The sequence below is a fragment of the Chinchilla lanigera genome, unplaced genomic scaffold (genome assembly GCF_000276665.1).
Source record: "Chinchilla lanigera isolate Chin_1 unplaced genomic scaffold, ChiLan1.0 scaffold00002, whole genome shotgun sequence".
NCBI classification, from domain to species: domain Eukaryota; kingdom Metazoa; phylum Chordata; class Mammalia; order Rodentia; family Chinchillidae; genus Chinchilla; species Chinchilla lanigera.
This window is the reverse complement of record NW_004955403.1, coordinates 45,604,590-45,625,988: the sequence shown is the minus strand read 5'-3', so window position 1 is coordinate 45,625,988 and position 21,399 is coordinate 45,604,590. Positions and strand designations below refer to the sequence as shown.

The 21,399-nt window shown below is 59.5% G+C and overlaps 1 protein-coding gene across 5 annotated transcripts; it reads left to right on the top strand.

Moving 5' to 3' along the window:
* The first annotated feature begins 1,602 nt into the window (after nucleotides 1–1,602).
* Hr (hair growth associated) lies at nucleotides 1,603–20,119 on the top strand. 5 transcript variants are annotated; one of them, XM_013513757.1, is made up of 20 exons: nucleotides 1,603–1,718; nucleotides 3,890–4,509; nucleotides 5,618–6,267; nucleotides 7,160–7,952; nucleotides 9,285–9,363; nucleotides 9,448–9,620; nucleotides 10,910–11,077; nucleotides 12,223–12,312; nucleotides 12,473–12,588; nucleotides 13,694–13,775; nucleotides 14,137–14,300; nucleotides 14,407–14,643; nucleotides 14,771–14,936; nucleotides 15,108–15,177; nucleotides 15,373–15,503; nucleotides 15,632–15,751; nucleotides 15,847–15,962; nucleotides 17,979–18,143; nucleotides 18,528–18,656; nucleotides 18,849–20,119. In XM_013513757.1, the coding sequence occupies exons 3-20, from the start codon at nucleotides 5,656–5,658 to the stop codon at nucleotides 18,909–18,911; spliced, it is 3,474 nt and encodes a 1,157-aa protein (XP_013369211.1). In that variant the 5' UTR covers nucleotides 1,603–1,718; nucleotides 3,890–4,509; nucleotides 5,618–5,655; the 3' UTR covers nucleotides 18,912–20,119. The 5 variants fall into 5 exon arrangements, 4 of the variants coding, with proteins under 4 accessions (XP_013369211.1, XP_005373704.1, XP_013369202.1 ...); XM_005373647.2 differs by having other exon boundaries at nucleotides 1,604–1,718; nucleotides 9,213–9,363; nucleotides 10,913–11,077; XM_013513748.1 differs by having other exon boundaries at nucleotides 1,604–1,718; nucleotides 9,213–9,363.
* The last annotated feature ends 1,280 nt before the right edge of the window (nucleotides 20,120–21,399 follow it).

Here is a 21,399-nt window from a genome sequence, read left to right as displayed (position 1 = left end):
TTTCCAAGCTCAAGTATCGCCTCCTCCAGGAAGCCCCAACTTCCCCAGAGCGGGATTAAAGTGTCTGGTTATCTTTTGCTAATGTGTCCAGCTCCCCAGCCGTCACTTCTGTGTCCTCACTTGGGGCCTGACACCTCTGAGGCCAGAAGAGCAAATGCACTGAGCCCAACTGTGAGCTCTTCCGGTGCCAAGGAAGAGATAGCCTTGTGCTTTGGGCTCTGTACCCTGCATCACCTCGGCTTACCACAAAGCCTTGAAGCCACCAGCGTCTCCCTAATGCAAGTTGGTGAATGGCTGACTGCAGTTGTCTGACTTCCAAGATATCCTGAGGCCAGAGAAGAAGTGAAGAGAAGTCCAAGTCTAGGGCAGTTCTGGCCAAGTACACACATGATCCCGAGGCTCAGGGCACTGGGTGGCGGCTGACCCTACCCCTCTGAGAAACACCCTCTGCCCAGCAGGTCCACCCTCTGGGTGGGGTCCCTGGCCCACCCTTTGGATCTCTGGCTTCTGGAGGAAGGCTGGGCTGGGCCCCACCTGCCCATGGTCCTCAATCTATTCACCAGCCCTGTGCCACCCTCCCCAGGCAAGATCAGGGCTGGGAAAGGACCGACCTGAAGCCCCTCAGACTCACGGTTCTGCTGTGTCCTGGTCCCAGCCCCCTACTCAGCCTCCCACACCCACCTGGTCTCCTTCCAGGGCTCCTCCGCTTCTGCCCTTCCTGGTACAGGCCATCCTTCTGTCTCATCCTCCTTCTCCCTTTGCCCCACCTCCCTCCCGACATCCTCTGGCCCTTCCAGAGGGCTGCTGTACCTCCTTGCTCTTTGGCCACATCCATGTCTCCTGGAGCCCGGAGCCCCTCGGTGTCCTGATCCCCTCCCTGCTCCTGGCATCCACGTCACTGCACACACTGGCCCATGCTGTATTTTTAGCTGTCGCACTCAGCAGCAGCACCATGAGCCTCTAGATCAGCGCTACCCTGGCCCAGGCTGAGCTGGGGAGGCCTGGTGGGCACTCTTCACCCCCCAACTTGAGGGGGTTGAGGGGGCGAGTAACTAGGCCCTTGCCTCTATGCCCCACCCAGCATCAGAAAATACGTGTCCCAGTAGCTGGGGGGTAAGAGGGCAAGCCCAAGCCAGAGGATGCTGCCTGCTGCTGGGGGAGTCCTGGGGGCCAGAGCTGGCCCTCCTGGGCATAGGGTCCTGAGTGTGGGGCAGATGGAGGTTAGATTGCTGGCAGGGGAGGTGGGGGGAAGGAGGGCTCCAGAAGAGGAATTAGGTCAAGGATGTGGGTGGGTGGGCAAGAGGGGAGGGTGGCATCTGCCACCGAGCTTCCTCCTGGCCCCAGAAGCATCTCCACACTTCCCTTCCCCTCCCCTCCCCTCAGGTCCTGGGAGAATTCTCCCAGTGTTCCCCTCCCCCATGCCCCCCACCCCAGGCGCTGCCACAGGGTGGGGGTGGGGTGGGGGGAGGCCAGCCTCAGCTGTCTGGAGGATGGAGGGGCTGGGAAGCAGGGCTAGGTGCCCAGACGGCCGCGTGTGTGGGAGGGGATGTCCTCAGATGCCCTCCACCCGGCAGTCCCCGCTCTGACGTGGGTGCCCCCCCTCTCCCCGCCCGGATTAGTGGCAGCTTGGCCTGACTCTCCGGGGCTCCTTCCCCCGCCCTGCCTGCTGCCCACCCTGGGCAGGGGGCTGCTCCACGAGGGGCACTGTGCTTGCCCAGGTAAGGGGCTCTGGGGCCGGGAGAGGGCAGCTGGCTGTCAGTGCTGCTGTGCCGTCAGCACCAGTGTGTCAGTTCATGTGTTTGCGTGTGTGTGTGTGTGTGTGTGTGTGTGTCAGTGCGCCAGGGGTCGGCACCGCTGGGGCTGGGTCCACGTGTGTCTGGGGGTGCCCACCAGTTTGCCACGGTCCCTGGGTCTGGCGTTGTGTCCACGCGCTGGGTGGCTTTCCTTTTGTGTTTGTGTCTTTTGTGTGTCCTCAGCTTTGCTCCATCCTCAGGCACAGAACAGTCGGCAACAAGGGCTTTGGCCTGTGGCAGGGCTCTGAGGCAGGATGGGGATCAGGGTGGGGGTAGGAAAGGGGTCTTTCCCCCCTCCCAGCTCCCACCAGCCTCTGGACATTCCAGGAGCCTGTCCTGAGGGCCTGGTCCAGACCACGCACTGTGACTTGATAAGGCCAACACGGCAACTGGGAGTAAAGGGAGGTCCGTTCCACTCTCTTGGGGCCAGTCCCCATCTCCTTGGGGATGAGAGCAACAGGCCCTCAGGGCACTGGACAGCCCAGGTTCCCACTCTGGCCTCTTCCAGGCCCCAAGCCACAGGACTCTGCCCTGGACTCTTCTCCTGAGCCTGGGCTGCTGATCAGGCAGGCCAGAGGCCAGAGCCCAGGGACCATGGCTCACCATCTTGCTCTGGAGCAAGTTTCAGAACGTGGGGCCTCCAGGCCCTGTTAGACCCTCCAAAGTTCTCTCCCCTGCCTCTCTCAGGTCCAGCTGCCCCCAGGAGAGCTGAGGAAAGAAGGGAGTGTGAATAGCTCAGCCATGTAAACAACCCCTACCAGCCTGTCCTGCCACAGAACCGGACCCTGGGGGAGGCCAGGGGCTGGGGAGATCTGTGCCAACATGGCTCAAGTAGTGCCTAGTGCCAGCCCTGTTGACCTCTCTCCCTGGGCTTCAAGAGGACCCCCTCCTCTTTTCTGCTATGCGTGAGAGGCTCCCTGCCTATGCTTTGGTCTCTTGGGCAGAAGCTTCCGGCCTGGCCAGGCTCCCCAGTTTCCCCTCTCTAGGGATGGTCCTCTGACTTGGGAGCAGCTTGGGGACCTCCAGCACGCCGTGGGATGGGGAAGTGGGGAGAGGTCACTTCTGTTTTGGCCAGGGAGGCAGGAGAGTAGAGGGCAGGAGATGGGTGCCTGCGGGGATGGGAAGTGCCCGTTGGGCGTGTGGGTTTCTGTGTGTGTCTGAATCTGTCTGTGTGTGTTTGAATCTGTCTGTTTGTGTCTGCGCTCTGGAACCACCCCCGCAGACGAGCCGGGATGCTTCCTCTGGTGGAGGGTGCCCTGTTTGCCCATTTCCTCTCCTACTCTCGATTCCCTCCCAGGGGCCACTCCTATAGGCTCCTCTCCAGCACCTGGCCAGGGAACACGGGGAACCCCGAGGATGCAGAGACCCTCAGAACCCAGGGCGGGAGCTCAAGGTGGAGCTCCTCTGAGCCCATCATCTCTGGATACTTGGCGAAACGCAGGCCCATAGACCGGGGACAGACCAGGTGGCAGACTGTGCCAGATGCCTAAACACAACACCTAGTGACATTGGGCCTTAGGACAGACGGGGAGGGGTCTTGGGTGGGGGACTACCAACAGTAGCTTGGCCAGGTGAGGATGAGGCAGGGGAGACAGCAGACAGCCCTGTGTCCATGGGCCTCCTCTGGAGAGGACCAGGAGAGAGTGGTCCAGCGACCAAGGCTAGGCCGGCGTGGGTCACAGCGCCCATCACTGACCCGTGAGAACCCGACTGCCCCTGCCAGCTCTAGCACTGTCCCCTCCCAGCCTCCGCCCTAGCACCCCGGGGGGCACCCCGCCCCAAGGTGGCCTGGTCCGGCCCCTCCCGCCCTTTGCTCCAGTTCCCGGGCTTGGCACCTATAGTGGGGGTGCTGCCCGCCTGCCAGGCTCCGGGGCCGGGCCCACGGGAGGGTGGGGCGGCTGGGAAGCTGGCACGCTGCCCCGGGGGAGCCTCTCCCGGCAGGCGCCCGGGTGCCGCGGGGAGGAGGGGTGAACAAAGGGCTCATTCTCCCCTTGCGCAGCCGGTGGCATCGCCGGGGCGTTGGCGGAAGCCCCCGGGGCTCAGGAGGGGGCAGGCCCAGGCGGGGCCGCCGAATCACGGGCTCCTGTTTCCCGCAGGGTGCTGGAGGAGGAAACCGGCGGAGCAGCTTCCCCACTCTCAGTTGCGCATCTGGCGATGGCGATCGGAGGTCCTGCTGCGCTCTCCGCTGCGCTCTCCCTGCATTAGCCGCGTCGCGCGGTGCTGAGCCCTAGCCGGTGCCTCTCTCTTGGGTCACGGGATCGGCCCCCTTTCAGGCTCGACCCCCTCCCCCGGCCCCTCGGCCTTTCCCCCTACTCAGCCATCTGCGACCCGGGGCGCGCGTTCCCCCCGGCCCAGCTCCCTCTTTCCCTCCGGGGGGCACCCGCTCCCTAGCCCCGGTCCGGCCCTCCCCAAAGCGCAGCACGGAGTCTCGGCGTCCCATGGCGCAACCCACGGCCTCGGCCCAGAAGCTGGTGCGGCCGATCCGCGCCGTGTGCCGCATCCTGCAGATCCCGGAGTCCGACCCCTCCAACCTGCGATCCTAGAGCGCCCCCGCCGCCCGGGGGAAAAGAGAGCGCGAGCGCGCTGAGCGGAGAACGCGACGACCACGCGCCCGCCCGCCGGCCGGGAGGCCTGAGCCGGCCCATGGGGAGCGGGTGCCCGGCGCCGGCCAGCACAACTGCCGCCGCCTGCTCCGCGCCCGGTCCGTGAAGCCCAGGTAATCTCACAGAGGGGACCCCGGGGGGATTTCGGAAGGAGTGGGTCCCAGCACCTGAGACGGACCTCTCGACCCAGCGTCCAGAAGTTAGGGTCGTCCTAACAGGCGCGAGAGCGCGTGAGAGCGGCAGCACCAGAAAGCCCGGACGCGCTCTCCCACGCCTCCCGCTTCACTCTCCTAGGGCTTAGGCGGTGGCCAAGGGGACAGCGCTTAGAGAGCTCTGCCGTTCTGGTGCCACCTGTCATCCTGGTCCCTCGCACGCATTCACGTTCAATTTTCCCTCCTTTGCCTCTGTCTGGGGCCCAGCCCGCTTTCCCCGCCTCCTTCCCTCCTCCCGCCGGGCTGCAGTTACCCTCCGCGCCCTGGCACTGAGGCTAGGCTAGGGCTGCTCACCTATCCCTGAAGAAGCCGTGTAGTTAATGCCCTCCTCTTGGGAGGCACCACGATGCTAGCCCCCAGCAGATTTTCTGGCTCTGCTGGAGAAACCAAGAAATTAGGGCCTGGGAAGAGGCAGAGGAAGGGCCGCCCAGGTGTGGGGAGACAACAGCCAGCAGCCCTGGCCGGGTGCCCTCCTGGTGACAGTGACGGTGACTCCAGCCTGCCTGGCCTGCACTCCCGGCCCTGCAAGCCTGGCTAGGGCTGGGGGCTGGGGCAAGCATGAAGCATCCCCTACACAGACTTCTGTTTGTCCTCTGAGACCCCAGCCGCACTTCACGTCAGGGCTCACACAGGCTTGGGGGGTGACAGGACTTGCCCAAAGTCACCCAGCAGGTGGCTGAGTCAGGGCCTCCCACCTTCTGGCTCCCTGTCCTCTTCAGCTGGTAACCAGGGTTCTGGCTCAATGAAGCTAGAACATGTCACCCTAAAAATGGCAGCCTTCAATGAATTCGACACCCGAAATTCAGGTGGGAGCCAGAATTTAAGGGTTCCCAGGCAGAATCCCTCTGGCCACATATGGTAGTCTGCTTGGTGCCCTGCTGTGGACCAGCACTTGCCTCAACTGGTTTGAACCACTTTGGTGCTGCCAGGGTGGTGCCCTTTCTGTGCCAGCAGTAAGGTGCTTGGGTCATGTGCTCTGGGAGCTCATGCTCTGGTGTTTATGCTTCAGGGATCCCCCTGGGAGAGCCCCATGAGGGCAGGAGAGGGATGGCAAGTACGCCCAGCTTCCTGAAGGACACCCCAGCCTGGGAGAAGACGGTCCTTGAAAATGGCATCATGGGACAGGAGCCGGGCACTCCACCAAGGGACAGCCTGCGTCACGGGTCACTGTGCCTTGGAGAGCCTGCCCCCTTCTGGAGGGGCGTCCTGAGCACCCCAGACTCCTGGCTTCCCCCTGGCTTCCCCCAGGGCCCCAAGGACACTTTCCCGCTGGTGGAGGGAGAGGGCCCCCAGAATGGGGAGAGGAAGGCCAGCTGGCTGGGCGGCAAGGATGGACTGCGCTGGAAGGAGGCAATGCTGGCCCACCCGCTGGCCTTCTGCGGGCCAGTGTGCCCTCCGCACTATGGCCCCCTCATTCCTGAGCACAGTGGGGGACAGCCCAAGGGTGATCCCGTGGCCCTCAGGCCCTTACACTGCCCTTTTCTGCTGGAGACCAAGATCCTGGAGCGAGCTCCCTTCTGGGTGCCCACCTGCCTGCCACCCTACCTAGTGTCCAGCCTGCCCCCAGAGCGTCCATGTGACTGGCCACTGGCCCCACACCCTTGGATGTACCCTGGGGGCCAGCCCAAGGCGCCGTCTGCCTTCAGCCTGGGCAACAAGGTGAGTGCCGGAGCAGAGAGGGCACCTGGGGCTCAGCCACACAAGGCAGCTCAGCGGTCCCCAAGGAGCCCTGCCAGGGCTGCACCAGTCTTTCCTTCCATTCTGATGAAAAGACAAGGCAGGGCCACTCAGACAGGCAGCTCAGAGCCATCCCAGGCCCTGAAGTCGGCCTAAGCAGCCAGCCCTCAGCGCAGCTCCATTCCCCGTCGCTTCCCTGCCCTCAGCCTGAGCAGCCATCGGCTCCCACGCCATCCACCCAGGCCAAGGCCTCAGAAGCTCTGACCTTGGCGTGTGTGGCCTTGTCCTGGGGCAAAGGACAGGCAGGCAGACAAGACCTCTCTGTCTGGAAGTGGGATGTGCAGGTGACCTCATGCCCTGTATCTTGCTGTCCTCCTCCGTAGGCAACCTGCATGCCCAGTTTGAGATATTAAAATATTTTAAAAATACCATGGTGCTGGGTGTGGTGGCACATCCCTATCATCTCAGCACTCTGGGAGGCTGAGGCAGGAGCATCACAAGTTTAAGGCCATTCTGGCCAACATGTAGGAAAACCCTGTCTCAAAATTAAAAAACAAAGTATAACAAAGCCAGTATGTGTCAGGGCACTAAATAATCCAAGTACATCCCAATGTCCTTTGTCTGTGCCAGGCATTAACCCCTTAGCTACTGTACTGTGAAGTTCATATATTGGGGGGGTGATCTAGAGGAACTTGGAGCAGTGGGGAACCCCCTGGGGTGCTCAGGGTGGTACCATTTATCACCTAGCCTGTAAGGGATTTGGAGGTTTCCTAGCAGTAGTGTTTTATTGATGACAATGCTAATGTCAGTTCTGTCTGTCTTTAAGTACAGGGAACCAAAGCCAGCACTCACTTAATCCTTTCTCCTCTCCTAGGGCTTTTACCCCAAGGATCCGAGCACTCTCAGGCTGGCAAAGGAGCCCTCCTTTGCAGTGTTGGAACCTGGGCTGTTGGGTTCAGCCCCTGGTGGTCTTCTGCAGAGAGCACGAGAGGCAGAAGGCCCTTCACTCCACCAGAGGGAGGGAAATCCAGGAGCTGGCAGGCCGAAGAATCTTCGCTCACTTGTCCTGGGACATCCAGACACTGTTCCCCGGACCGCCTGGCCCACCTGTCCTCCTGGCCTGGTCCATAGTCTTGGCAATGTCTGGACTGTGCCAGGCAGTGGCAGTCTGGGGTACCAGCTAGGGCCACCTGTCACGCCACGGTGCCCCTCTCCTGGGCCTCCTACCACCCAGGGGGGCTGTTGCTCATCCCACCCACCTGCTCGAGAGGGGGATGTTGGTCCTTGTGGGAAGTGCCAGGAGGGCCTGGAGGGGGTTTCCAGTGGGCCTGCTGAGTCCAGCGAGGAAGCGAACAAGGCTGTGGGTCCCAGAGCCTGTCCCCCAAACCACCACACCAAACTGAAGAAGACGTGGCTCACACGGCACTCGGAGCAGTTTGGGTGCCCAAGTGGCTGGCCTGCGGAAGAGGAGAGCCCAGCTGCCCAGCTCCGGGCCCTCAAGAGGGCAGGCAGCCCCGAGGTCCAGGGAGCCATGGGTGGCCCAGCCCCCAAGCGCCCACCTGACCCTTTCCCAGGCACCACAGGCCAGGAGGCCAGGGGTTGGCAGGAGGTGCTGGACGCATCAGTAGGGAGCAAGGCGGAAGCAGAACAGCATGATGCACAGAGAGGTAAGGCAGGCAGAGGGCTGCAGGGACGGGGGGCAGGACTGGGGCTCTGCGGGGGAGGGACCCTGTAAGCGCTTTATGAGTGGATCACACCCAGATGTCAGGTTTCCACCTGGATCCCAGTGGCTCAGGGCTGCCTCACCATCTACAGCATTCCAGCAAGTGGCTTCCATCTCCCTCTGTCCCTGCCAACCCATGGTGCTTTGGTGGCAGTGCAATGAATGATATGGTTCAGAGTCTGGGCCCTCAAATCGCGGTACTTGCTTCTGACTCTGCTGATCAGTAGCCATGTGAGCCTGGGTGAGTCACTTCACCTCTCCAAGCCTCAGCTCATCTATGAAATGGACGTGAAGATGATGCCTGCCTCATGAAGACTGCTCCAAGGACTAACTACTGTAACAAGTTCCATCAAGGGCACTGAAGAATCTGTGGTGCTTAGTAGACCTTCAATAAATGTTCGCCGCTCTGATTTTTTTGTGCCACAACTCTGGCTTGGGCATTTTTGTCTCTGGACGGATCGCCTGTCTTGCCTCTCTTGGTCAACCGGATCATGAAGGTTGCTTGGACTATTCAGACCGTGGCTACAACCTGGGTCCTCTGTCACAGTGTCCTTCACCAAGGGTCCTGGCACTGCCAGCCTCAGCTTTGGCTCTTTGGGATTATCTCCTTTGTCAGAGTTCTGTGCTGCTGGGTCTGGACCTCATGTACCATCCCCGTGGCGTCTCCCAGTGCCCCTGCAGTTGGCACGCGTCTGTCCGCGCCAGGCCTCACCCTGGTTTAGACTGCGAAGCTGTTGGCCCCCTCGCCTTCTTGGGTCACTGCACCTGTGGCCTGTGTTGAAACCGGCCTTCTCACTTTCCGGCATGCTCTGTGTGTCCATCTGCGTCCACACTGGATTATCTACTCACTTTGTCATGCAGCCAGCGGTGTTACTAAACCCTCAGTGGAGCTATCTAAAGTCTATACCAGCTGGATCCTGCATTTGTATGAGGCCCATCACCCCAGCTGCCCAAAGCCTTGGGCTCAACATCCCAGACAACCCCTTCCCTGGGCATCAGTCCATGCCAGGGCAGTCTCAAGCTGTGGTTCAGCATGTATATGGACCTTCTAGCCACCTGGGGCCCTCTTGCTGGTTCCCATGATACTTCACAAGCTGGGGCGAGGGGCTGGCCTGGCTGTGCGTGTGGGCTGGGTGGATACTAAGGTCAGGGTTGGCAGGAGCCTTGAAACCCAGACTCCTGACCAGCTGCATTGTCTCTTCAGGACCCCGAGGTGGCAGGGCCAGCATCCAGGACCCTGGGCCTCAGGACACACCTGGCGTGGCTCTCTCGGCAGGCGTCACTCAGTGCCAAAGCTGTGCCCAGGCAGCTGGAGGGGTGGGAGAGCTGGCCTGCCACTCCCAGGAAGCACAGAGGTGAGCATGGCCCCTGCTGCCCCGAATCCGCTCCTTTCCCCTCCCCAAGGAGGGCCTTCCTCATGCTCTTCTGCCCGTCTACAGGCCACCCCTGGGTGCCGAGCCACAGCAGGAGGAAGACTCCCAGGAAGGAGGAGGGTCTGGCTCCGACCTGCTCAGCATGGGCCTTGCCAAGCACCTGCTGAGTGGTTTGGGGGACCGCCTGTGCCGCCTGCTGCGCAGGGAGCGGGAGGCCCTGGCCTGGGCCCAGCGCGAAGGTGAGCCAGACCTCCCTCCTGCGCCTGCGCAGGGGCCAACCGGCCCTCTCCACCCCGCCAACCTTTGGGTTCCCAGGCCTGCCATGACCTCAGAGGAGCTCCCGCCCTGCCCTGTCCTTATGCCTGACTTGGGTTCTTAGTCAACGCTGAGGTTTCTGGCCTGGGTGTGGCGGGGGCAGGATGCTGGGACGTGTAAAACCTGGTCCAACCCAGTGCTCTGAGAGCTTCAGGGCTTGTGGGGAAAATAGGGCTGAGACAAGTGTCTGTGAGAGCTCTGGGAGGTAGTGGGTGGGTTCCGGGGGCCTGAGGGCCAAGGAAGGCTGGCTGGGGTGAGTCATGGGCTCAGGAGGCCTCTGGCAGCCTCTCACAGTACCAGAGTGGTCACTGGAGACAGAGAACTCCTGGCCTGGCTGCCTGTCGCTCCCTGGGTAATTGCTGGTGGCTCCTCTTCCCCAGCAAAGCCAGCCCCCTAGTTTCTTCAGGGGCTCCTATGGGCTCCAGCCACCCCCAGCCTGGATTCCCAGTACACATACCACCATCCCTTGCTTCCCGGATCACCCGAGCTTGTCATTCCCCTAGGGCCTTGGCGCTGGCTGTGCCCTCGGTCTGGAATGCCCTGCTCCTCCCTTCCTACCTGGTGCATGAAAATGTACTCATCCTTCAGGTCTATTCCTGAAGCCACCCCCCCCATTTGAGATGCCCTCCTGGTGGGTCTGTGGGTCTGGGAGGCCAGGGTCCCCTGTGCCCACCTGGGACATGATCAGGTATCTGTTGAATGCATGCTCAGCAGCACCAGTGACAGCATGGTCTGAAACTAGGCTCTTAACAGAATCTACTCCTTTGCATAAGGGCCAGAGTGGCCTGGGGGGGCAGGGGTGGCCTGAAGGTTTCCTCCTCTAATATATAGAGTCCCCTAGGGGACAGGCCTCCTAAGTAGTGACATGCCTTTTCATTTCCGGTAGCTCATAGGGCTTGGAAGGGAGGAAGGTAGATGAGCAATGTTCTGGAAGCAACGTAGATTAGTAATTCAGGCTCAGTGAGCAATCCCTGGGCCAAGGGAAGGCAGGCAGGGTGGGGTCCTGGGGGGCTTGCTAGAGAGGAGGCCTCTATAGGGAAGCCCTGGATGTGGCTATTGAGTACCAAGAGGGACATGGCCGAGGTCTGTCCCTGTCTCCCTTCTCTGTTGGTGCTCAGTAGAAACTTTTTGCTTCTCACCTCTCTGGCTGGAGGCTGAGCTCCTGAAAGGGCCATCGCCTTCAACCCTCTGACCCTGTTCTTTCTGTGCTCAGCAGGCCAGGGGCCAGCTGTGACAGAGGACAGCCCGGGCACCCCACGCTGCTGTAGCCGCTGCCACCACGGACTCTTCAACACCCACTGGAGATGCCCCCGCTGCAGCCACCGGCTGTGTGTGGCCTGTGGGCGTGTGGCCAGTGCAGGGAGGGCCAGGGAGAAGGCAGGTAGGAATCGGGCAGGCAGGGAGGCCGTGGCAGGACCGCTCGCTCCAGGGGTGCTGCTGTGTGGGGGCTGCCTCCCCCAGCCCAGCCAAGTCCCAGCCTTAGCCACCACTGCCCACTGCCCCTTAGAGCAGACCTTTCCCTCTCCCCAGATCAGAGGGCTTCACCAGTGTCCTTGCCCACCCTTAACAGAAGTCGGGAGCCTACTTTATGCCTCCCACTTTGCTCAGCTTGCACCTTTTAAAACCTGTTGTAACACACTGAAGTGGGTATTATTGCCTCCCTTCTCCAGATGAGAAAAACCCAGAGATGTTAAGTGACTTGTGCAAGGTCACAGAACTAGTAAATGTTACGGCCAGGACTCAGACTTGTCTTCTGATTCTGTCCTGTTCTTGCCATCGTTCTCAGCTTTCTCCCCCTTGGCTTCCCTTGACCACTTGAGGTCTTGAAGTGTCCTAGTGTCCCAGTGCACATGGCCAAAAGAGAATTCCAGAATCAGAACACTCTCTGCCATATGACCGACCACCTTGGAATCTTGCAAGACATCCAAGCATCTGAAACCTCTGAGTTCGGCAGGGTCCTCTGTCACTCTGTACCCACATGGCTCAAGAAGCAGAAGCTTGATGGGATTTTTTTGTACTAGGGACGAAACCCAAGGCCTTCATACTGAGTGATAGCCCCAGCTCTTTATTTATTTTTATTATTATTATTATTTTAAGACAGAACTTTACTAAATTGTTGAATTGCCCAGTCTGGTCTCAAACTTGCATCTTCCTGCCTCAGTGTCCCAGAGTGCTGAGATTATAGGCATGTGCCACCATGCCCAGCTTGATAGCTTGGTTTTTTTCCAGTACTGGGAATCAAACTCACAACCTTGCGCTAGCCAGGCGGGCACTGTGCCGCTGCGCTAAATCCCCAGCCCCACCAGCTTGATAGCTTGTTGAGCCCTGATTTAAATGACGTGTCCTGGACCTTCTTCCCTGACCTTAACCTGTGGTTACTGTGCTTTCTTTCTTTCTTTTTTTTTTCCGGTACCAGGAATCGAACTCACGACCTTGCGCTTGCCAGGCAGGCGCTGTGCCGCTGAGCTAAATCCCCAGCCCCTACTGTGCTTGCTTGATCTGCAGCTTCTCCCTCCCACCCTGCAGGCTCTCAGGAGCAGTCCCTGGAGGAGTGTGCCCAGGAGGCTGGGCACACTGCCTGTTCCCTGGTGCTGACCCAGTTTGTCTCCAGCCAGGGTGAGCCAGCAGGAGGGGTGGGGCATGCAGCGGGTGGGTCCTGAGGGAGACCAGCTCCCTGTCTGGTTGTGCCTGACCCTGGTGCCGCACCCTCCTGCTTAGAGAGGTCAAGCGTCTGGGCTGCTCGTGTCACCACACTCCGTCTCTCTCTCCACCCCAGCTTTGGCAGAACTGAGCACCGCAATGCACCAGGTCTGGGCCAAGTTTGACATTCGGGGGCACTGCCTCTGCCAAGCTGATGCCCGGGTGTGGGCCCCTGGGGCTGGGGGACAGCAGGTAAGAAACAAGGCGTGGCCCAGGTGGCTAGGACTGGTGGGTGGGCCCAAGGCGGAGGAGGTGCCTGCAATTGGCTGGCCTCTTTTGCAAGGGGTTTGGATGAAGAGGGACATGGAACTCAAGGAACTGGACCATATGCTCCCTTCTGGGAATTAGGACCCTTGCAGCCCACACTAGCACTTGGCCTCTCCCCTCTACACCCCTGTCAGGAATCCTCATGCCTTCTGCGCCTGGAGTCTTGGTCCCTTTTGTACATCTTCTAGCTCAGCACTTACCACCTCCCCCTCGAGATGCCCCAGGGCATGACCCCAGCTGAGGGCTCTTTTGGTGACACCTCCGTCCCCTTGCTGCATGGCCCCAGCACCTAACGCACAGTGCAGGTGTTCAGAGTGCATTGTGCAAGGTTGTTACAAAGTTCATGTTTTTATGATGAAAGTCATCTATTCGAGAAATAGTTCATTAACCAGGCATCTTGGGGCGCACCTGTAATCCCAGTACTCTGGAAGCTGAGGCAGGAGGATTGCCTCAAATTTGAGGCCATCCTGGGCTACATAATGAATTGCAGGTCAGCCTGAGCTACATAGTTAAGCCCTGTCCCCAAGAAAAGAAGAAAGAAAAGGCCATTAAATGCACTCAGATATACACTGTTGCCACGTATGTACCCACTGTGGAAAATTTGGAAAACATAGACAAGTACAGAGGGAAAAAAACAATAAGGACCTCTTGTGCCATCATCAATGACATACTTTTTAGCAGTCATTTATCTATATATTTATTCACATCTATTTCAGTGTATGTTGTACCATTCAGAAAAGTCTGTGCACAACTTTATTCCTCCTGACATTCTGTGCTATAACACTTTGCCCCTGTACACATAATCTGAGGGCCTACAATTGTCCCACATTCATTCTTATAGGTAGGGGCTGGGGATTTAGCTCAGTGGCACGGCGCCTGCCTGGCAAGCATGAGGTTGTGAGTTCGATTCCTGATACAGGAAACAAACAAACAAACAAACAAACAAAAAATTCTTATAGGTGGAGTTGAATTGTGTCTGTCACTTTTTAAATCTCTGGCTGGACTGGGGGGTGGTGGGTGGGTTTAACAGAAGGAGCCGACAGAGAAAACTCCCCCAACTCCACAACCTTCCTGCAATGGGGATTCCAACAGGACCAAGGACATCAAAGAGGGTGAGTGCTTCCCTGTGCCCCTTGGACGGTGTGGGCTGGAGGCTGGCTGGAGGTTGAGGGGGGAGGGCAGCGGCAGTAGGAGTGTCTGGGAGTGACTTGGATTGCTTTGGCAAACATGCTCTCACCCCCGGCCATTGATCTCCATCACTGCCCTGGGGCCCGCCCTCCGAACACCCTCTCTTCAGAATCTTCAGAGCTGCCTTCTCCAGCAGTGCTATGGGGAGGAGAGAGCCCAGAACTCAGCAAATGGGGGATACTGGGAGGATAGAGCAGACTGGCCGGGAAATGAAGGGAGCCATCTGTCAAGGGCAAAATGAGGACAACACGGGAAGCCCCTCACCATGTTCCTCCCTGACTCCAGAGACCCCAGACTCTACTGAGACCCCAGCAGAGGACCGAGCCAGCCGAGGGCCCCTGCCTTGTCCCTCTCTCTGTGAACTGCTGGCCTCTACTGCTGTCAAACTCTGCCTGGGGCACGAGCGCATCCACATGGCCTTCGCCCCCGTCACGCCGGCCCTGCCCAGCGTGAGCAAGGGCTCGGAAGGGGCTGGGAGCCTGGGGTTCTGAGGCTGGTCGGCCCTCTCTGTGGGGCCTGACAGGGCCTGAGCCTCCCGTCCCTCCCTCCCTGCAGGACGATCGCATCACCAACATCCTGGACAGCATCATCGCGCAGGTGGTAGAGCGGAAGATCCAGGAGAAGGCCCTGGGGCCGGGCCTGCGGGGTGGGCCAGGCCTTCGCAAGGGCCTAGGCCTGTCCCTGTCTCCGGTGCGGCCCCGGATGCCTCCTCCTGGGGCCTTGCTGTGGCTGCAGGAGCCCAGGCCTCGGCGCTGCTTCCACCTGTTCCAGGAGCACTGGAGGCAGGGCCAGGTGAGCCGGCCTCTCCCCCCGCCCCCAGGGCCTGGGTCCAAGCATCTGGAGCCACTCCAGCAGCCTCCCATCTGGCCACACAGGGCTCCTTCCACCCTCCTGTGTTCCCCTTCTCTCCCCACCACAGCCTGTGTTGGTGTCAGGGATCCAGAGGACTCTGCAAGGTGGCCTGTGGGGGATGGAAGCTCTCAGGGCGCTTGGAGGCCAGGTTCGGGCGCTCACTGCCCTTGGGCCCCCCAAGCCCACAGGCCTGGACAGTGCGGCATTCTGGGAGGGATTCTCCGGGCTTGAGAGTAAGTATCCCTGATGTGGACTGCAGGGAGCTGGGAGCGTGAGTCTGAGGGTCTGGGTGACAAGGGGACCCCAGAGTGATCTGAGTGGCACTGGAAGCAGGACCGGAGTAGATACTGCTGTCGGCCCTGGAGCTCCTCCAGGAGCCAAGGGCATTCTATCTCTTCCCCCAGGCCGCCCAAAGCCAGACGAGGGCTCTGTCCTCCTGCTGCACCGAGTTCTGGGAGATGAGGATGCCAGCAGGTGTGTGGGACCCTGAGGACCAGACCTGCTTCGCAGCTCCAGCCCCTCGGCATCTACCCCTGCCCTCCACCTTCACCTCCACCCCTGCCCGACTTGCCCCTGGCGCTCCCAGCTTGCCCTCTGGGAGCTAAGCCAGCGGTGGGGGGCCCCGTGCCTGGGCTGGACCCACTGGGTGTGACCCCCTGCCACCCACAGGGTGGAGAACCTGGCCTCCAGCCTGCCCCTCCCAGAGTACTGTGCCCACCACGGGAAGCTCAACCTGGCATCCTACCTCCCACCGGGCCTCACCTTGCACCCACTGGAGCCCCAGCTCTGGGCGGCCCATGGTGAGTGCCTGCCACTGCTGCCTGCTCCTTGCCCCGCCTCGTCCCTGTCGTCTTGGGGCACTCGGGTGTCAGTGCCAAGGTCCTGGAGACTGGAGTTATTCTCTTACTCCATGTCCACCTCCACGTAGGCGTGAGCCCGCACCGTGGACACCTCGGGACCAAGAACCTGTGTGTGGAGGTGGCTGACCTGGTCAGCGTGCTGGTGCATGCAGAGGCACCGCTGCCTGCCTGGCACCGGGCACAGAAAGGTGGGTCCTCAGCTGGGGACAGGAGCGAGGACACACCATTAAAGCGGGAGCCCATTTCGTGTGCTCTGGGCCCACCTGAACTGTCTCTCCCACAGACTTCCTTTCCGGCCTGGACGGGGAGGGACTGTGGTCTCCGGGCAGCCAGGTCAGCACTGTGTGGCACGTGTTCCGGGCACAAGATGCCCAGCGCATCCGCCGCTTTCTCCAGATGGTGAGGAGGGAGCTTCAAGCCGCCCCCCCTTGCGCCCACCCGGCCTGGCAGTATGTGGTCCCTGCCTACTCATTCCCTACCCTAGCCCCTCCCGGGAGCTGCAGGGCCCTACTCACACAGACAGCACAGAGAAGGGACCCCAAGTCTGTGGAGGGTTCAGAGGAGCAGGAGGGCACAGCAGGAGGGCACAGCAGGAGAGCCAGGGCTTGAGGATGAGACGGGCAACAGTGGGTGCTGGCCGGGCATTGCCCTAAGGGCCTTGGGTACATTATGTCCGCCAGTGGTCCCTTGCTGCCCCCTGGCAGGAATGGCTACTTTCTCACATTTCAGGCAGGAAAACTGGAGCTGAGTGGAAGAGCTGGGATCTGAGCTATCACTACTTAATGTTTCTCCAGGGGGCAGGAGCCTCTCTTCCTGGACTTTGGGTTAGGGGGTGCTGGCAGAAGGCCAGGGGGGGCTCTGCTGCTCCCCTTTCCATGGCTCCCTCCTATGAGGGGAGACTTCCAGGAAGGTGCTGGCCAGGAACACAGCTGAGGGAGGCAGGCTGGCAGGCGGAGGGGGGACCTGGCCATGACAGGAGGCATGGGAAGGAGAAGGGGCTGGAAGTAGGTCAGAGGCAGAAAGCTCCAGAAGGGCAGGGTAGGTGGGAAACCAAGGTTAGGGTTAGAGTGAAGCTGGGCAAAGTGGCACATGCTTGTAATCACAGCACTTGGGAGGCTGACGCAGGAGAATCTCATTTTCAGGCCAATCTGGCCTACATAGTGAGTTCAAGGCCAGCCTGGACTGCATAATGATGCTCTGTCTCAAAACAACAAGAAAAAGGCTTTAAAGTCCAGCTGAGCCCAGTCTTCTAAAGAAAAGACTTCCACAAGTGTCACCCACTAAGACGCGCACACACGCAGACACGCAGATGCCGGTGCCTCATCCTGCACTCCATCCCCACCCTGGCCCACAGGCACACACATGAAGTTCCAGATGCTGGAACACAGAGGGAGCAGACAGGCACACCGTCATAGGCAGATGGCCTCGTCTGGTTTGGGTGTGGCTGGCTGTGGGCAGTCTCATGTGGCCCGATAGGATGATTCATGGGGGAGCTCTGTGGGACACATTCTCACTAGGTGGCCTGGGAAACACTGCTGTAGACCCAGGATGGACCTGACTCTGGGGCAAAGGACACTTGGCACCTGGCTGGGACTCCCCTCGGTTCCAATTGGGTTTTGGTCTGCCAGCATCCCCGGCTCAGTCTCCTAGCCCTAAACGTAGGGACCATGGCCAGGTCTTAGCTGAAGAGGGCGGAGTTAGGGGCTGGCCAGTGGGAGCCTGATGTGAGCGCTCACCTCTGCAGGTGTTCCTTGCGCACCTCCTCTGGCCTCACAAGTCCCTGCCTGCCTAGCAGCTCCAGCTCTGGTTGGGCTTGGCCGTAGCTGTGTCAGCTGTGGACAAAGAAGCCTGTCCACCCACTGGGAACTGGAGCTCCTGTGTGGTCTTGCCCCTTCTGGGCCAGGATGTTAAGAGACTGACTCCGCGGTGGGGGGGTTCTCCCCAGGGGGACACAGCTACCTGCACACCCACAGTTCAGCACACACTGCTGGCTGTTCACAAGGCTGCAGTGAAGAGCTCCTGGTGTAGATGGTTTATGAATGGGGCTCCTGCAGGACATCTGCCTGGGTTTTGGAGAAAGAGGTACTATTGAGAGAAGAGGGGGCACCAGGCCAGGGCCACTGAGGCTATGAGAGGCATCCAGCCCAGGAAAAGCAGGGATTCAAACCCCCAGCTGGAGCGCCCTTAATCCTTTCCTGTAAGCTCCTTCCACCCAAATGTTCTGTCAGCTGCTGCCTCAGTCCCTCACTACCAGCCCCTCTCTCTCCCACCCATACCCTCCCCAGCCTGCCCGTTCAGATTTGACCCCTTCAGTTATCTCCTGCTCCCGTGGCTCCTGTGAAGCCCCTGCCCCTGCCCTCCTGAAGCCCTGCTCTGCCTTCCTCCCTGGGCTCATCTAGACTTCTCTTCTTTGAGGTATGCCCGGCTGGGGCAGGGACCCTGGAGCCCGGCGCCCCAGGCAGCTGCTACCTGGACGCAGGGCTGCGACGGCGCCTGCGGGAAGAGTGGGGTGTGAGCTGCTGGACCCTGCTGCAGGCCCCTGGAGAGGCTGTGCTGGTGCCTGCAGGGGCGCCCCACCAGGTGCTTTCCTGGCGGGGAGGCTCTGTGGAGTGATGGGACTTTCAGCAACAAGATCACCCCAGGGCCAGGCAGCATCTCTCTGTGCCTGAGATAATGTTATGGGGCAGAGAGCCATGCCCCACTTGGGGAAGAGGAGTCAGAGAGGCTGAGGGGTACTGAAGTCAGAGATCTGGTCTGGGCGCAGGGTGCTAATGGAGGGGCCTGTCCCTCTGGCCTGGTTTTGGCTGTGCCCTGTGTGGTGCCTGGTGCTGTATCCTGGTGGTATTCTCAGGGAGCTGGTGGGGTTCATCAGAGGGAGTAGAGCCGGGGGACCAGAGGGGTAGGGAGAAGATGTGTGACCTCGAACCTCTGCTGACCCTGCTGCCCACCTCCTCCCCGGCACAGGTACAAGGCCTGGTGAGCACAGTCAGTGTCACCCAGCACTTCCTATCCCCAGAGACCTCTGTCCTCTCCGCTCAGCTCTGCCACCAGGGACCTAGCCTGACCCCCGACTGCCGCCTTCTTTATGCCCAAGTGAGTATGACACTGGCCAGCAGGCTGGGTGTGCTGTCCAAGGGCCTCTGGGCACAACTTCAGTGGGCAGGACAGATTCAGCTCTGCCAAGCAGGCAGCTAACCTGGCTGTGCAGAGGAAGGCTGTCCTTGGACGTGGGGAGCCAGGGGGCCTCAGCATGTGACTGAAAGCTTTTTGTCTTCTTCTTCCTAGATGGACTGGGCTGTGTTCCAGGCAGTGAAGGTGGCCGTGGGAACATTACAAGAGGCTAAATAGGGGACCCCTGGTGTCTGGGGGAAGGAGTGGTGGACAGGTAGACCAGGTGTTCAGCCCAGACATAGCTTCATCAGGGAATGGCACTGGGGGATTTAGGGACTTTTGGCCAATCCCACAAACACCACTCTGCACCCTATTCCTTGCCCTGGCCCTGGCCCTAAAGTCAACAACCATAGTGCCACTGAAGCTCACACCTGCCCTTCGCAGGCTGGCACCTGCTCCACCCTGTGCCCCTCTCCATGGTACCAGGCCATATTAGGGGGAACTGACTCCCTCCAACCCTTGTGCCCCAATCCAGGAGACAAACAGCCCTTCCTCAGGGGACCTTGGGAATCATTCTGGCTTAAGCAACACTTTCTTCTGCTGCCTTGTCCCTCCCTGTGTCCCAAGCTCTGCTTATACCACCCGCATCCTCACTGGGCTCCCAGGCAGCCCTTCATACTGTGGCCGTGCTAGACGAGGGGCTACAGAACTGCCCTCTTGCCAGAATTGCTGTTCAGTGTCGGGGAGAGGGCCTAGGGGAGTGCCTGCCTGGGCTGGAGGGAATGACATGGGCCGTGCCACCCTGCCCCCACTCTAGCCTCCCACCTCCCTCCTTCCTGCGTGATTTCCATTAAAATCTGTTGTTTTGCGATGCTGCCAGTGTGGTTGGCCCTGCTCCTGCAGGCCACATGGTCTGGGAAGGGAGGAGAAACAAGGGAATTTGCCCTGGAGCAGAGGCAAGCAGACAAGGGCAGGCAGGGCTATGGGGGTCCCCTCAAACACTCCTGCCTGCTCTTCCTGCGGGAGCCTGGAGCCTTCTGGGGTGCTGCCCCCTGAAGATGCCCCTGACTGTGACAGCAGACGAGGATGAGTTGTGGGCAAGGCACTGAGGTGGCCTCCCTGTGTGGCATCAGCTGTGGATTCCAGAGCCCCGCTGTCCCCACAACCTCCAGGCCACCCCCCCATCTGCCCCACGCTGGAGGGACACCAGGGAGCCCGCACCCAGCCCCACTGCCCATGGTGGCCACAGCCTGGGACTGAGCTTCCCTGCCTCAGACACTGCTGCTATCCTCTCCCTGCCCCAGCCCCTGGTGTGGCTCAGCCCTCCGCCCCCCTGCCCCGTGTATTTCAACCCCACCAACGCACCACCTCTTGTCATACCTAATTGTTTCTGCTGTGGTTTGGGGAATTTTTTTATTAAATAAATTTTTTTATTATAACTGTAACATATGTTGAGAACATTTGGAAAATAAGACAGTCACCTGATGCCCTTCTCCACTCACCCCTGACCCAACCCCTCTGAGCATGGAGTGGATTTCTTTCTAGCATCTTCTCCAGGCATCTGCTGGACACATGGTTGAATTGGTGCATCTCGTGCGTGGTTTCTTGCTCTTACCACAGGGCTGTAATCATTTTCTGTGCTGCTGCCTAGTTTTCATTGTAAGTGGCTGCTTATATTTCATTAATCAGCTGTGCCATGATTTACATAACCAATCCCACATTTTTAAAAAAGTTAGGTTTCTTCCCTGGAGGTTCAGTTACTTTCACTTTTTCTTAGGATTAAAAAGAAAAATATCAGAGAATCATATTTTTCTGTGCCATGGCTTTTATTTAATGCCTTTCATTTAAATTGATATCTTTTAATCCCTTATCACTATCTTGAGATTGATAGAATTTATTTCCATTTTTCCGAGGATCAATTCCCAGGACCAAAAAAAAAAAAGAAAAAGAAAAAGAAAACATTTTTCAGAGGAAGAAACGGGCACATGAGGTTAAATAAGTCACTCAAGGTCACAGCAATTTTAGTGGCAGAACTGGGATTTGAACCAAGTTTTCTGACTCAAGCCACCTCGTTTATGTTGCAGTCTTAGCGCTTCACAGAATTTGAAGGGAAGCTTGCCCTCTTCTCTGTCCTCCTACTGCCTGCACTTTAGAGCTGATCGTGTTCCAGGCAGCGCTGGATGACACATTGCTATTTACACCTCACCTTCAAGACTGTGTCCTGACATCCCCCTGGAGCCCAGAATACAGGGCACTTCCTGGGAAGATCCTGCTGTGCAGCTGGTGCATCGGGGTGGGGCTGGGCAAGTCGGTGACCCACTCTCTCTTCCCCTCCAGACCTCATCCTCTCTCCCCAGGGTCCCTCCCATGGTGGGTCACATTTGGTCACATTTGGTGCTCAGGGGCATGTTTGGTGTGACGCACCGTGAACAGGGGATGAATGAACATCCATTTGTTGTAGGACCAGATCTAGGGACGGAGTCTGCCGAGGTGGGCACTGACCCTGACGCTCAGCCCAGAGCACTTGGTGGCAGTGTTCCCCATGAAGACCCCTTGGGCCTGTGCTTGAGCCGGGGTCAGCAGCCCATCCCCCACCCTCTGTGGCAGCCCCTCCCTCCGACCCAGATGAGACAGACACACAAATCACAGCACCGGAAGTGAACTTGGGGCGTGCATAGGCAACACCTGCTTCTTTCTTACGAAATTCTCAGCCTTTCTATTTTGA

Coding starts and splice junctions, on each gene's coding strand:
- Hr (XM_013513748.1), top strand. CDS start 5,656: ATGGCAAGTACGCCCAGCTTCCTGAAGGACACCCCAGCCTGGGAGAAG. Junction 14,301..14,406: donor TCACGCCGGCCCTGCCCAGC/GTGAGCAAGGGC, acceptor CCCTCCCTGCAG/GACGATCGCATCACCAACAT. Junction 15,504..15,631: donor CCAGCTCTGGGCGGCCCATG/GTGAGTGCCTGC, acceptor ACCTCCACGTAG/GCGTGAGCCCGCACCGTGGA.